Source organism: Salarias fasciatus, chromosome 7, assembly GCF_902148845.1.
Source record: "Salarias fasciatus chromosome 7, fSalaFa1.1, whole genome shotgun sequence".
In the NCBI taxonomy this organism is placed as follows: Eukaryota; Metazoa; Chordata; class Actinopteri; order Blenniiformes; family Blenniidae; genus Salarias; species Salarias fasciatus.
In genome coordinates, this window is record NC_043751.1 from 22,781,964 (window position 1) to 22,795,790 (window position 13,827).

At 41.4% G+C, this 13,827-nt stretch overlaps 1 protein-coding gene across 1 annotated transcript; it reads left to right on the plus strand.

Annotated features, from left to right (window-relative positions):
* The first annotated feature begins 9,507 nt into the window (after positions 1 to 9,507).
* LOC115391948 (C-factor) lies at positions 9,508 to 13,286 on the plus strand. The gene is made up of 6 exons (XM_030096388.1): positions 9,508 to 9,772; positions 9,995 to 10,046; positions 10,621 to 10,808; positions 12,196 to 12,366; positions 12,624 to 12,734; positions 12,889 to 13,286. Exons 1-6 carry the CDS (start codon positions 9,620 to 9,622, stop codon positions 13,000 to 13,002), a joined length of 789 nt encoding a protein of 262 aa, XP_029952248.1. The 5' UTR covers positions 9,508 to 9,619; the 3' UTR covers positions 13,003 to 13,286.
* The last annotated feature ends 541 nt before the right edge of the window (positions 13,287 to 13,827 follow it).

Sequence of the window (13,827 nt, forward strand, 5' to 3'; positions counted from 1 at the left end):
AACATGGAGCTGGTGGCTTCAGTCATCTGCTAACATGGAGTTGTTAGCATGTTCCATCCACCAACATGGAGTCGTTAGCATCTCCCATCCACTAACATGGAGTAGTTAGCTTTTGCCATCTGCTTTCCTGACTCACTGAATGAAGTCATTGAGTATCAGAGTTTGATTGACAGCTGCTGTCCGCTGTGTAACTGCTCTGCATGCCCATATATGGTCATTTCAGTTAGAGTGGAGAGAGGAGAAAATTACAGTTTCCTTCTGCGAAACAACTGCTCCTTGTACCTTTCCTGTTTGGCAAAACTGAACAAAAAATATCACGTTTGATAGGAAAATTAGTTGTCGTTCAGTTGGTGAGGCTTTCAGAGCATTGAGACTTTTAGTTTGGACACCAGAGGCCTCAGTTTGTGAGAAGCGCGAGATTTTTCCCCATCCGGCTCCATTATAACTGAGAGCAAAAAAAATGCAGAGCGCACCCCAATTCTTACCTGTGTCAACATGCATATATCATCATATTTCCCCACTTATGTTACATCATCTTGTTCAGGAGAACCTGCTGGAACTTTACGTGTGCTCGGTTTGTTGATAGCAGTCACGGTTTAGCCGCAGTCGCCACTTGTTTGAGGTGCTGAAAAAAGGCGACTTTTTTCCTTTTTTCCCCATTATAACGGATGAGGGCCGGAGCAAGGCAGGATTTCAGACTTCCAACTTTGAACGCTAATAAAATCCACACCGTTAGACTTTTGACAAAGTTGTTCACAACTTTTGTAGAGAAATTTGTCCTCTTTCACGTCGCGTGACTCTTATGTGTGTGCGACAAACGGTCTCGGAGGAGATAATTTTTTCGTGAGGAGTGATTTTGATCAAAATTTTACTTTGAAAGGGAAATAGCGGACTTCCTGTTGGATTTAGGTCAGGGGTGTGAGCGCGTGAAATGTAGATCTTGATGAGACGAACGCATGAGTGTTGGTTTGATCTCTCTCCGACATTCCTGCGGGCCGTAGCGACTGTTTTAGACGTTTTTTGGGATCTAGGTGGCGCTAGAGAGCAGATGGGGCCAATTTTTCCATTTTATCAAATTTTTCGCCGGTCATGATTTGCGTGCCAAATTTGGTGAGTTTTCGTGCATGTTTAGGGGGTCAAATTCGCGTTTATTTGGGCGTTAGTATAATAATAGAGGAGGAGGAGGAGGAGGAGGAGAACGACAAACGAACGAAGAACAATAGAGACCTTGCCCTCCGGGCATGGTGGCCTGCGGCCACCATGCCCTCCGGGCTCGGTCCCTAATTAACACTTGCCCCGGTCTTCGGATGAGGGAGAGCGTAAACTCTGCATCTGAGCATCGGCGACACTGCCAGGAGAATATCAACCGCGAGAAATTAAGAAATGCATCAACAGTCACTGTGTGCAGTCTCCTGATGTGAGCATCGCCTTCTGCACCCACCTGGGACTGCAGTCTACAATTAAAGTAAATGAGACTCTTTCAAAACAGATGCAGGATGAATTTTAATCTAAACTCATAAAAATCTGCTTAGAGAAGTTTAATGAATACCTGAAAACCAGAAAATCGTTTTTGCAGGGTACAATTCAAAGAAGAGAAAATTATTATAGTGTAACAATAATATAATTTAAATCAAATCAATGCACAGAGCTTTACTTCAGGTTTTTAAGGAGCACAATAGAATAGAGAAATAAAGAAAGAAGATGAATCATCTCTGCAAAAACACAGAACAAGAGTCACAGCAAATACGCCAGCTGGAGAGAAATATTTCGTTGCAGCAAATCACTTGTAATGATTTCTTAAATGAGCTCATTTGAAAACAAAGTGACTTGCATCAAAAGCATTAATGGGTTTGATTTGTACAACTTCAAGCTTTTGTTGGTAATCCTGGTGAGTTTCAGTCCAGCTCTCAGAGGGTTTTGATGTAGCGCCCCTTCAATCTCAATGTGTGAACGCTTTAGTTCACGTTCCCTTTATTTGCTGTACAATTAAAGATGCCATTTAATGTTGCAAACATGACAACTGTTTAAGAGAAAATATGCAGTTTGCTCAGAGGTGGGCTCAAGATGCCAGACAACAATGTTGGTGGAACAGGAGCTCATTCGAGTGAAGCACAAAAAAACAAAACACAAAAACCTGGAGAACACAGAAACAAATGCTGCAGTCCACACAGAAACACGAGACAAACTAACAGCCAGAACACACAGAAGACGATCAGTACAAACCAAAGTCACCAGGTAAAGACAATCACCCACTCAGGCACAAGTGAAGCACATCAGAGAAGGAACAGCAATCAGACATCAGGATTGGAAGTCAAGGAGACTAAAATTAGAGACAGTTTTAAACAACGCAGAAAACAAACTGTGCATCATGACACAGATTCGTCCGTTATGAGTGAGGGTATTAAATACGTCCCATTTGGAGTACGGAGAACTTTATTCTCTCTCTTGACCAATGAGGGAAATTGATGGCGTCCATCACTTGAATATTTCAGAATGTCTGCAGGAGTGTTCGAAGGCCCACATCAGATCATCACGTCGTCCACATAAGATCCTGGCATGATGTTAAATTCTCAGGAAGTTTGTTATCATCCATGCAGTTTAAACACCTTCTGTGCTGCAGGGCGTGTTGTTAACGTGGTCACTCTGAATGAACATGATTGGATGTTACTGGCTGGTTATGAATGAGCCCGCCATTGGAAAGAAAGCTACTTCAGAGCTTCGTCTGATTCGGCGTCTTTCCTTCACTCAGATTTCACACTGCTGGTGTCGATGGGGTGTAAAATCTTCTACTCCATCCTGAACTGGAGACTTTATAAAGACATACATTTTTAAACACATGGATAATTTGAAATTATGAATGCAACAGCTCATATCTTTCATTCTCTTGTTGCCTTTAAACAGATTCACGAGAATTGCCTTCCTTTTGTTAGGTGGCGGCAACATTCATCGCCCCCGTTTCCACCCTGTCCTGGCCAACTGAGAGTTTCCCTCAGGATAGTAAACAGTGTTGAAATTGAAATCATGCTTAGGGTTTCACATGTTGGGGGGGATGACGATGCTTACTCAGGCAACTGTTTACATGAATAAACTGAATATCTGAGCAGACTGAAAAATGAAAGCAGTGTGTAAACAGCCGTCTGTGATAAAGCATTGTAATGAAGACCTGGGGCAGCCAACGACACGTAGTGCAGAGAGAAAGAGAATATAAGAGGATAACGGCCATGATTTATTCATCGATGAAAGAAACCCTGGTATTTTATTTATGATCCCTTTTAAATATAGCTCATGTGAATTAAATAACCGAAAGTGGCTGCTCCATCTTAGATCCTTGTGTATTCCACACACCCAGGCATCTGCACACAGGTCCGTGCCACATCATGATATAGTCTTCATATGATCACACTATCACTACATATACCTGCAGAAATGCAGCACAAAATAATCCATTGACAGAAAGAGCCCAGATGAAATAATTTGTCATCTCTTGTGCTGTATGGAGAAGTCAGGAGTGGCAGAATAGCATGTGAGGTTGGTGAAGGACATGAGTGCAGTCAAAGGTTTCTTGATTTACAGTTTGAAATAACCAGCTGAAAGCCAAAGACATCACTAAGCCGAGAGACCTTTACAGGTTTTCTGTGAGGACCAATCAGTAAAAATCTGGTATTCTGAGTTTTTGCCTTGTGTCTTCAGACTGTATTTTGGCTGCTTCTTTTGACAGGGATCAGTGAACCTGCACTATAGACTTATTTCCTCCCCAGGAACGTCTAATCCAGGATACTGGAGAGGAGGATGCAGCTGATAGTCAAACCTCAGCTCTCGGAGGAGCAATATGGTTTTCGTCTTGGTCGTGGAACACTGGACCAGCTCTATACCCTCCATAGGGTGCTCAAGGGTTTATGAAGGTTCGCCCAACCAGTCCACACGTATTTTGTCGGGAAGACCCAGGACATGCTGAAAGACTGTCTCTTGGCTGACCTGGGAACGTCACGGGATCCTTCCCGGGAAGAGCTCGAGGAAATGTCCGTTGAGAGGGAAGTCTGGCCATCCCTGCTTAGACTGCTGCCCCCACGACCAAGCCCCGGGTAGGCATTAGATGGATGGATTATAGCATGACGGCGGTGTTCGTGACTCAACAAAAGATGCACTTTCATTCAACAGAGCATGTGAGAGAGGACATCCATGAGATAATCGACACTTCTCAGCCCGTTTACTACAATGTTTCAAATCAAAACATGGTTTATTGTACTTTCATTTCCGAAAAGATTTGCGTTTTCAGACCAACATTTTGAAAACGATGTCTATTTACACTGAGATGGCACAAATGTGTAAAAAAGTCTCTCAAAACACAACAAAAGTTTAGCATTTTTTACTTAAACAATTTTGTGTAAATGGGCTAGTCTAAATATCAAATTTATTGAATTTCCACAGTAGAAATTATGATTTTATTTTATTTTATTTTATTTTCTTTTCATGAATCACTTTAATGGTTTTCAACAGACTTATATGTGAAAAAACACTCATGGGTTTTGATACACACTGACTTTGAACTCTCCAAGCCTTTACTTTCTCTTAATCACACCATGGGGATTAAATTTCCAAGGACTTCTACAAGTTCCTCATCAAGGGTTTAATCATGACTGACAATTCAGATTTTCTGTAAAGTCACTGTATTAGTTAACACTGAATGGTATTCTGAATTTAACACCGTTTCCTTCAGCTTGCAAAAACACAGAGATGTTTACCCTCCTCACGTGGCCTGATAATGTTTATTTTGTGCCACTTATAGCATGGTTCAGGAAGAGCATATGAAACAGGATCCTTTAGGGATACAGGAAGTTCTATCAGATGATCGATACATGCATGTTCAGCTGCAGAAAAAACATCTCCTGGAAACAGTCAACCTGGGAGAGGCTGAATGTTACACAGCCACAGAGCATACATGTGTTTAATAAGTCATATGTTCAACGTGCTGATGTGGCGTGACCTCGAGTGTCATTTGTGCAGGAAGACGCAGATGCAAAGAGGTTTGATGGGTCATCTTGGCAATCAAAGGTCCAACGAATCAGGCTTTGAGTCATGGTTGGTATGTTCTTTAATCTTGATTGAAGAGCGAAGACTGTGTTAGAAGCACTAAAGATAAGAATAAAGGCTTTGCAGGCAGATTATCAGTCAAACGAATGCATTTACAGCAATACTATAATGATATTGTTGACATTTTATCAGGCACTTGCTAAACCATGTGTGAATTCCCCATGTTAACCCAAAGCTTCAGTTGGGCAGAATTTCAACACTTAACTCTCTTTGGGAAAAGTGATCATAGACAGTAGTTTATCAGAACCGATCATGCACCGGTTCTTTTCAATGATTAAAATCATAATCAAATCAGCATATTAAACACTGTGGTAGCTGTTGCTCTTGCTCTCTCTCAAAATTGTTTCAGTTCATTTAAAAATCAAACGAGGTGCTCCAAAAGTTTTCAAATATCTGCCCAGTGCTGTTTGTAAGTAGCTATAAATCAAATCTGTGTTTACTGTGTGGCTATTACAATCGATAAAGTCGCTCAGGGATGTTTGTTTATTTTTATGTGCTGAAACGGAATACTGGTACAGCCACATTTTAGAGTGTGCAAATGTTTAAAAGAGCAAAATAACAGACAGAATGGGGATATTAAACCCTGTGTGTGAGTCCCTCTGCAGTAATTAGCCTGCTGGACAGAGCAACTGCAATCTAAGCCATTAACTGACTGTTGTATTTACTATAGAGACAATGACATATGATCACATTCAATACACGTGCACGAGCCAGTCAGCTCTGTGCACGGCACATTGTACGCTGCTTCAGCAGCTCCTCGTTTGGTGCCAAAGTAATGCGTCTGTAAAAATAGAGGCAGGGAAGCCAAAATTCCAAATTGGGTGACCTGAAGCAGACCTGGGATATCTGCTGCTCCCAAGCACCAGAGGCTTCAAGGAAATCTGGACTGATGGAGCTGCCAGAGAAAACCATCTGTGTGCCGCGACTGCAGTAAGCTCCTTCGGCTGCGTCTTCACCCTTATCGCTGCACCTTCATCTCAGCTTCAATATCTGAAAACTGGCTGCACGCAGCAGCAAACAGTGCGTCTTCATCTCTTCTTGACCGAATTAGTATTCATGAGCACCACAGTGCCCATTGATCAAAATCAAATGTCAGAGCAACAAGAGTCCCCTAATACGGTCGACCTTGGCTTCTTGGTTGGAGCGCCCTCTTTTCATTAGGTCACATCACATAATAAAAGCGGTGAAAAATGGAGGCGAGCACATTAATATTAGCACTCAGTGAGCCGTCAACGCAGTGTTACTCTGTGTAAGATATAATCGGCATGGGTTAGTGTGTGCAGGCATTCATGTCGGAGTCTGAAACCAGATATGAACCGCCACATATGTTTAACACGGATCGCGAAGGTAGATGTAAAAGTTTATTGATACAAGAACAGTGACAATTTGGAACATTTTAACACATTTTTAGCGACTATAGCTTTAGTGACTGCATTATTGAGGTATTCAGCCCTTTAAACCGTTCCATCTTTTATTTGTGTACATTTTGAAGCTGTTTTAGCTGATTTAGACATTTTTACTTTTTCTTTTTAACATTTTTTACCAGTTTGAGCTTTTTTAAGAATTGGGACTTATGGTAGCTTTAATACACTTGTAGCTGTTGTACTAGTTTGTCCTTGTCAAGTGAGAGAACCATGGACTTATATTTAAACTCTTTTGACGGCTGTTTTTTTTTTTCTCTTTTTGCAGTGGTTTTTGCTATCTTAGCGATGTTGTGCAGATTTAGCTCTTTAGGTCATTTTAGCCATTTGAGTCGTTTTCCTGCTTTTGACCAATTTAGCTTTTTATTTTTTTTTTTATCCATTTCTTGCCATTTTAACAATTTAGCTTCAGGGCTGACAAATCAGACCGCTCTCCCTACAGTCTAAACCTATTGCAGCTTAATTAGAAAATAGTACAGTACAGTTTTAGCCTCTGTAACAGACAGGAGCCTATATAGCTGAAAGTTCTGCCTACCATTCTGCTTTTAGAAAACTGAGGAACCTCCAGTAAGCAGCAGTTTAAAAACCAAGTGTTCTGATGGGGCAATATAGGACTAACAGCTCTTTAAGATATGATGGATGCTGACTGTTAAGAGCTTGAGAGGTTAAGATGAGAATTTAAATTCTATTCTAGATGTTACAGGAAGCCAGTGAAGAAAAACCCTTATGAGAGAAATATGAGCTCTCCTGCTAGTTCCTGTCAGCACCATCACACAAGAATTAACAAACACTTGGATTAATATTTCAGCATCACTCTGAGCCAACATGGTCCTGATTTTAGAGACTACAGGTCAAAGAAAGCAGTTCTTGCTTATTATGGGAGTGAAACAGTAACTTATGGTCTAAGATGACGCTCAGGTTTTTCATTAGAGGTTTAAATTAATACTGTGAAATGTGACTGTATATTCAGATTGGCTGAAAACCTGAGTTTTATGCTCTAACTGCAGCAAAATTTGGACTTATACATACATTTACACTGTATGCATTCAGACAATCACGCTTTTCTGTTTTCCTGGATGTGTTAAACAAGTGTAAGGTTCAAAAGATTCAACATAAAAGAAAAAAATCTATTCATTACAGGTGATTTTTTTTTTCTCATTGTTTTGTGCATTTTCTCCCTATAACTCATACCACCCTTTGCTCTGCTGGCCTCTATTGTAAAGACTTGCACAAAACCAAGTTTTTACATGCTAGATATTTAATGCACAAGTACAAAATGCTCTCACTTTCCAAATATTGCTAATTTTTCAGTGAATATCTTAAATGTTTGGTTCTCAATCAGCCAGAAGGTAAACATGGACGTCAACTGTCTGGAACTGTGCTAATGATAACTGTGGTACAAATCAACAACATGCTGCCTGGCAGTGGCTTTTATTTACAGCACAGACTGTGATTGCTAATGAAGTTAGCTTTAGCATTGTTCCAGGCAGGACAGGCCAGTGTTTGCACACAGTCAGACTCAAAAAAAAACAAATGTTTCTGCACAAACAGAGACAGCTTTGTGCAGTCTGCTTCAGGGGCCTGCTTTTGTATGATTTCATGTTTCCAAAGATCCATACAAAAGAAGCACAGAGTGATAGTTTAGCAGCATGACCCACAATGTTTACCAGACATAAATGGGAACAAATGCGTAAAACCACCAACAGGAAAAACAGACTTGCTGTTCCCAGCATGCATTTCTCTAAGTGATCCATGAGAGATAATCTGGGAGAAAAAAAAATTAAATGCACCAATATTCTGATCATTAAAAGACTTGACAATGGAAAATTTCAACCCCAGGTACTTTTTACAGGCCACACTGCATGTTTGATATTGTCATGAGTGAGCGGAGTAACAGGCTCCTGTCATTGCGCTGCAGAACTGAGCGCTTCAAGAGGTCGTTCATCCCCTCAGCAATCAGGCTGTTTAACAGATGTGCCTGAGCCAAACCAAGTACAATCCGAGCACTTGTATTTATTGTACTGTTGTTTATTTATTTGCATGTGAATGATCTGTGTGCTGCTGGACACCGGAATTTCTCCCTTGGGAGATTAATAAAGTTTTTATCTATCTATCTATCTATCTATCTATCTATCTATCTATCTATCTATCTATCTATGTAATCTGGGAAATTGGAATTTTTGGCTGCATGAAAACAGCATGATGGACAGTGTTGTCAAGTCTCTAACTTTTATTATTTATTCTAGGCAGACCTATTTGGTTTGCAAACTACATAAATAGCTAATGATTGCCCTAACCTGGCTTTTTTTCTTTTCTTTTCTTTTGTTTTTTTACATGAATATCATAATGATCATCTTCTCCTAGACACCTGTCACTATAGCATTATTACATTGACTGTAAATATAAGCATAAAAGAGGAGGGACACATGACAATGATAGCATAGTCAGACTTCACAATCAGTGGACAGTATAAAAAAAGGCATTCCTTTTACCTGTGTTAAATAAAACCTAAACTTGATATGTTCTGTCTGCTTCATGTGATTTTAATGTTTTTTATATGTTTTGCATTTTTTTGTCAGGTGACCTGAAGAGTGATGACAGACAAAATGCATTGTAAATTTAAAAGAAAAGCAGTTTACAAAGAACACATTTTGAATGAATAGCAGTACAGTTTTGTCTCCATCTCCTTCTGGAAACCCTGATGATGACTCAGCTACACACGCACCTGTGCGCATTGAACTGTGGGACAATGAACAATAAACCCACCTGTTACTTGATGGGAATGTGGGAATTTTTAATTTATTTATTTGTGTTTTCAGCGGTTTATAATTGTTTCTGCAGATAACTACGGTATATGAAATTGTGGGTTTTCCCGCTTAAAAAAAAAGAGTCTGTTGCCGTGCCTTTTCTCTTCTGGACCATCTCTCCGGGGTGTAAAGTGTCTGGCCCGATTTGGTCCGGCGGTGCAATCCTCCCCCCTACCGGAGGAGCCCCGTGACGGCTGCAGATTAGCAGAGGGCTTACAATTATATAGCTGGGCAGAACAAAAAGCGCTCAAAACCCCCCAGACTCCAGCCGAAAAACACCCTGAAAAGAAGAAGTCCGCCATGAGCAGCGCCACGAGCTTCGGGAAGTGCGGCTCGGTGCTGGTGACCGGAGCCAGCCGCGGGCTCGGGCTGCAGATCGTGGAGACTCTGGCGAGTGGCGGTTTCTCACCCAGGAAAATCATCGCCACGACTAGAAACCCTGCAGGAGCGCAGGTAAACACCGACGACTGTCACCGTGTGTGCGCTGCCGATGCGTAAAAACCGCGCTCGGAGACGCGGGCGGCACCAAACTGCGTGCGGCGCTGAGCCGACCTACATATGTCACGGAGCGGCTTTAAAAATAGAAATTCGGGTTTTATACATCAACTGTCGGTAGAGGTCGCTGTGTTACCCGCCCCCCCCTCACTCGTCTCGTGATTTTCTTTTGACCTGCAGAAACTTCAGGAATTGACGGAGAAATATCCGAACATCCACATTGTCCCACTTGGTAAGAGTGATGCGTGTGCGCGTGTGTGAGACCTTCCCCTGAACGAGCCAAACACTTCCTAATTATTATCATAATGTGTCACTGTTTATTATTGTGTCACATTTTAGCCATTTTACGCTCATATGTGCTTTTTGTTCGGTTTTATTCAAATACATGCAGATTTTGTACCTTTTTTTTTTTTGTTATTTTACTTCTACTGGATGCAGTTTATTCTCTAATGATGTTTCTGTGTGCAGTAAGCATGTTTGTCTGTTCATGTGTGGGTTATTTCAGGGGCCTACTGGTACCTCACACACTGCACACAGCCCACTGCACAGTAACAGTTGAATATGAAATTAAAAAAAAAAAAAAAAAATTGCAGTGACTGATCTAGATGATGTTAATATCTATGGCCTTTATTTTGAAAAAACAAAAAAACCAACACCAACAGCCCCATAAGGCCCATTCACACACATTCATCCATGGATTTGTGACTTCATGCCAGTTTTCATGCAGGATTCATTGTTTGCTTTCCTTCCATCACGGCCGCCTCCTGATCTGTTTAACTGAAAGTCTCGATGTGTGTTCGGCGCAGACGTGTTGAGCCAGGAGAGCATCGAGAGCTGCGTGGAGGAAGCGGGCCGGCTGCTGCAGGACGAGGGTCTGAACTGCCTCATCAACAACGCGGGGATCAACGTGGTGGCCGACTTCAACACGGTCACTGCCGAGCAGATGATAGAAAACTTTCACACCAACGCTGTGGCTCCTCTCATGATCACCAAGGTAATGAACGCCCCGAAATATAGATTCTCTGCCTCCTGCCAAGCAGGCCTTTGGAGGTGACCAAAAGTTCTGCTTGGAGGCTCTCATTTCACCAGATGAGGGACAAACGAACTCAGGCGTGGCCTCTCCTCTTCAGGCCTGGAAACAAACACTAACAGGCGACCTTGACGCACAGAAGTAAGAGAACCCTCCAGCCTGCATGTTATAAATATTAATTAAAACTTCTTGTTGTGGCCGGCCTCAGAGCGCCGGTCCAAACTCAGACACTGATCAAAAAGAAGTCGGCGGGGCAGATTTGTGCTGACGCACAGTGTGCTCCGGCTGAAGGACGCTCTGTGACTGCAAGGCCACACGGCTCTCCTGTCCTCGCTCGCTCTGCGGTTAGAAGTGAAGCGCAGAGATCACAAATCTTATCTCTATATGAGTTAAGTCACTCTTCAGACTGCAGCACTTTTCTTTTTGAGGAAGCTCCAGATAAACTACAGAGAAAGGAACATTTTGTTAAAACATATAGTAAATATTTTTGTTGTTTGCAGCCTCGGGTGATAAATTGGCTGCATTTTAATACCTTACTTAACATTTCTCATATCAGTTTTGTTAGTTTGAAGGAAAGCAATCTGAACACGTCACATTATATTTTAGATGAATGAAAAGTTTACATGCATTTTGACTTTTTAAGTAAAACAATAGATCCTTGGCTATAGAAATATTTCTAAGAAGGAACTATTTGGGAAATAATGTATTACTTATAGCTGTGAATGAAACAACTTATTTGCTCTGCTCTATTATTGTTCTGTTTTCTCTTGTATTACATTTTTTTTGTACTTTAAGGCACTTTGGCTGGCTATCGACCTTTTGAAATGTACTATATAATTAAAATTGGCATTGAAACTATTCAATTTCAAGTATTTGTAGAAAATCTGGAGTAGTCAGTCAGGTTTTCTTATGTAAGATAACCATCCCACCACCAGAGGGCAGCAACCTCAACATCATCCCTGTAGATCAGAGGTGTTTAGGGTCCACATACTGGCAAAACTAGTTAGATTACAGCATTTTAATCCGTCAGTGATGATTTGTTTCACAGGAAAAAAAAAATCAAGAAAACCACTTGTTCCAGAAGGTGTGGAAAGAATTACAAGCCAAAGCATTTAGTAACTGGTAATAATAAGTGAATAAAACCTGCTCTCCATCACTCTGCAGTGCCTTATTTTTGTTTTCTTTACTTTTTTTAACCACTTGTCCTGATTTGTTTCTATTTAAACTTACTGCAAACATTCCTGCCTGATGATTGTGAACCAGTTTTTCCTTTGCTGTTCAGTTTCAGAGACATTACAGCTTCTTCACATCCCAACAGTGATGTGTAAATTCGTCGTTTCTGCCCCGCCAGGCGTTTCTGCCTCTGCTGAAGAAAGCTGCGTCCAGAGGAGGTGCAGGTGGAGGAGGGATGGGCATCCAGAGGGCAGCGGTGATCAACATGTCCTCTCTGCTGGGCTCAGTGGAGCTCAACTGGGGTGACAGGAGCAACACTTTCAAATGGTACCCCTACCGGACCTCCAAGGTACCGGCCAGGTTTCTACCATGGGAGAAAAAAGATTCTTTAACTCTGACGTTCAGATCTTACAGTCATAACTTCTAGATCATTTATGATGTGTAGAAAAGTCAAAAAACCACCAGACAGCAGTGACGTAGAGCTTTGTGGGCATATTAGCCGATAGAACAATCATAAATGATAAGAGACAGATTGACTTTATTGGAATTTAAAATGGGAAAACTGTTCTTTTATTGGGATTATTTGTAACTTTTTTTCCCTCTCAGAGCGCCCTCAACATGGTCAGCCGCTGCATGGCTGTAGATCTGCAGCCTGATGGGATTCTGTGCATGGCGATTCACCCCGGCTGGGTCCGCACTGACATGGGGGGACCGCAGGTTTGAGCCAATCTCCATTTTTCTTACTCTACGGTGCCGCGAGCCAGGATATTTTAAAGCACTTCATACGGAGTCAGTTTTCTCAGAGGATGCACAACCGCTGTGATTAATGTTGTGAGCATCACTGAGTGTGTTGGGCTGTCCGTCTCTGCAGGCGCCGCTCAGCTCGGAGGAGAGCGTCTCTGCCGTCCTGTCTGTGATCGGCGGACTGACTGAAAAGGATCATGGGTCCTTTCTGAACTTCACAGGAGAGCAGCTGCCTTGGTGACCTGAGCGTGACCCCAGTGAGTCTCCAGGAACCTGTAACAGCTCAGTCGCTCCTGCTCACTTTTGCAAAGAGAAACATCTCAGTGATGCAGTTTGTTCAGTGTTAAACAAGTAGAGTTAAAAACAGTTATTCCTGAAGTCTGTAAAATGTTTGATATTCCAAGTTTTAGGCCTGACCAGAGTGTTATTTACAAAAAGAACCAAAGATGTTTTTTCCCCTTTGGATTCATCTGGTGAATGTTTGAAAACTCACACACTGTAAGCTGCACTTACCATTAAATTCAGTTTCAGAATATGTCGGAGTTTGTTTATTGTGAGAAGTGTGAAGCAGAAGCGTCGTCTGTGTCCACATTTCTCCAGTTTTGCTCGAGCTATCCGAACATTTTAATTCATATCTTCAGTTCTTCAGTTCAGCAGCTCTTAATACATCATGAAAGTTAAAACCTTTTTTTTTGATACATGTTGAAAAACTATATATGAGAATGTAGATTAATTCTCTTGAGTGTAAGAAGTGAGCTTGAATACATAAACAGGAGTTACAGTGGGTTTTAAATGTTCTCTAATAAGACTGAAATATCTGTGATTTAGAGGCACATCGTTCAACATAATGGAGTTAAAGGAGTAATGTGTGAGAAATGTTTGATAGTTTACTCATTCAAGTTCTCTTCTATATTGCTTAATCATTTTGCGTGATTGATGGATCTCCTTTCTTTGCTGCAACTTAAGTCATTTATAAATCTGCCTTTATAACCACTGTAAGGAAAGAAAATACCCTCAGGTTCCTTCTCTGCAGCATAAACACAATATCAGTTGTGTATGATGGAAT

What these genes read in the sequence shown, in the direction of transcription:
- LOC115391948 (XM_030096388.1), top strand. Translation starts at nt 9,620, where the DNA reads ATGAGCAGCGCCACGAGCTTCGGGAAGTGCGGCTCGGTGCTGGTGACC. An exon ending in GAAACCCTGCAGGAGCGCAG is followed by an intron (nt 9,773 to 9,994) that starts GTAAACACCGAC and finishes TTTGACCTGCAG; the next exon opens with AAACTTCAGGAATTGACGGA. An exon ending in CATCCACATTGTCCCACTTG is followed by an intron (nt 10,047 to 10,620) that starts GTAAGAGTGATG and finishes TGTTCGGCGCAG; the next exon opens with ACGTGTTGAGCCAGGAGAGC.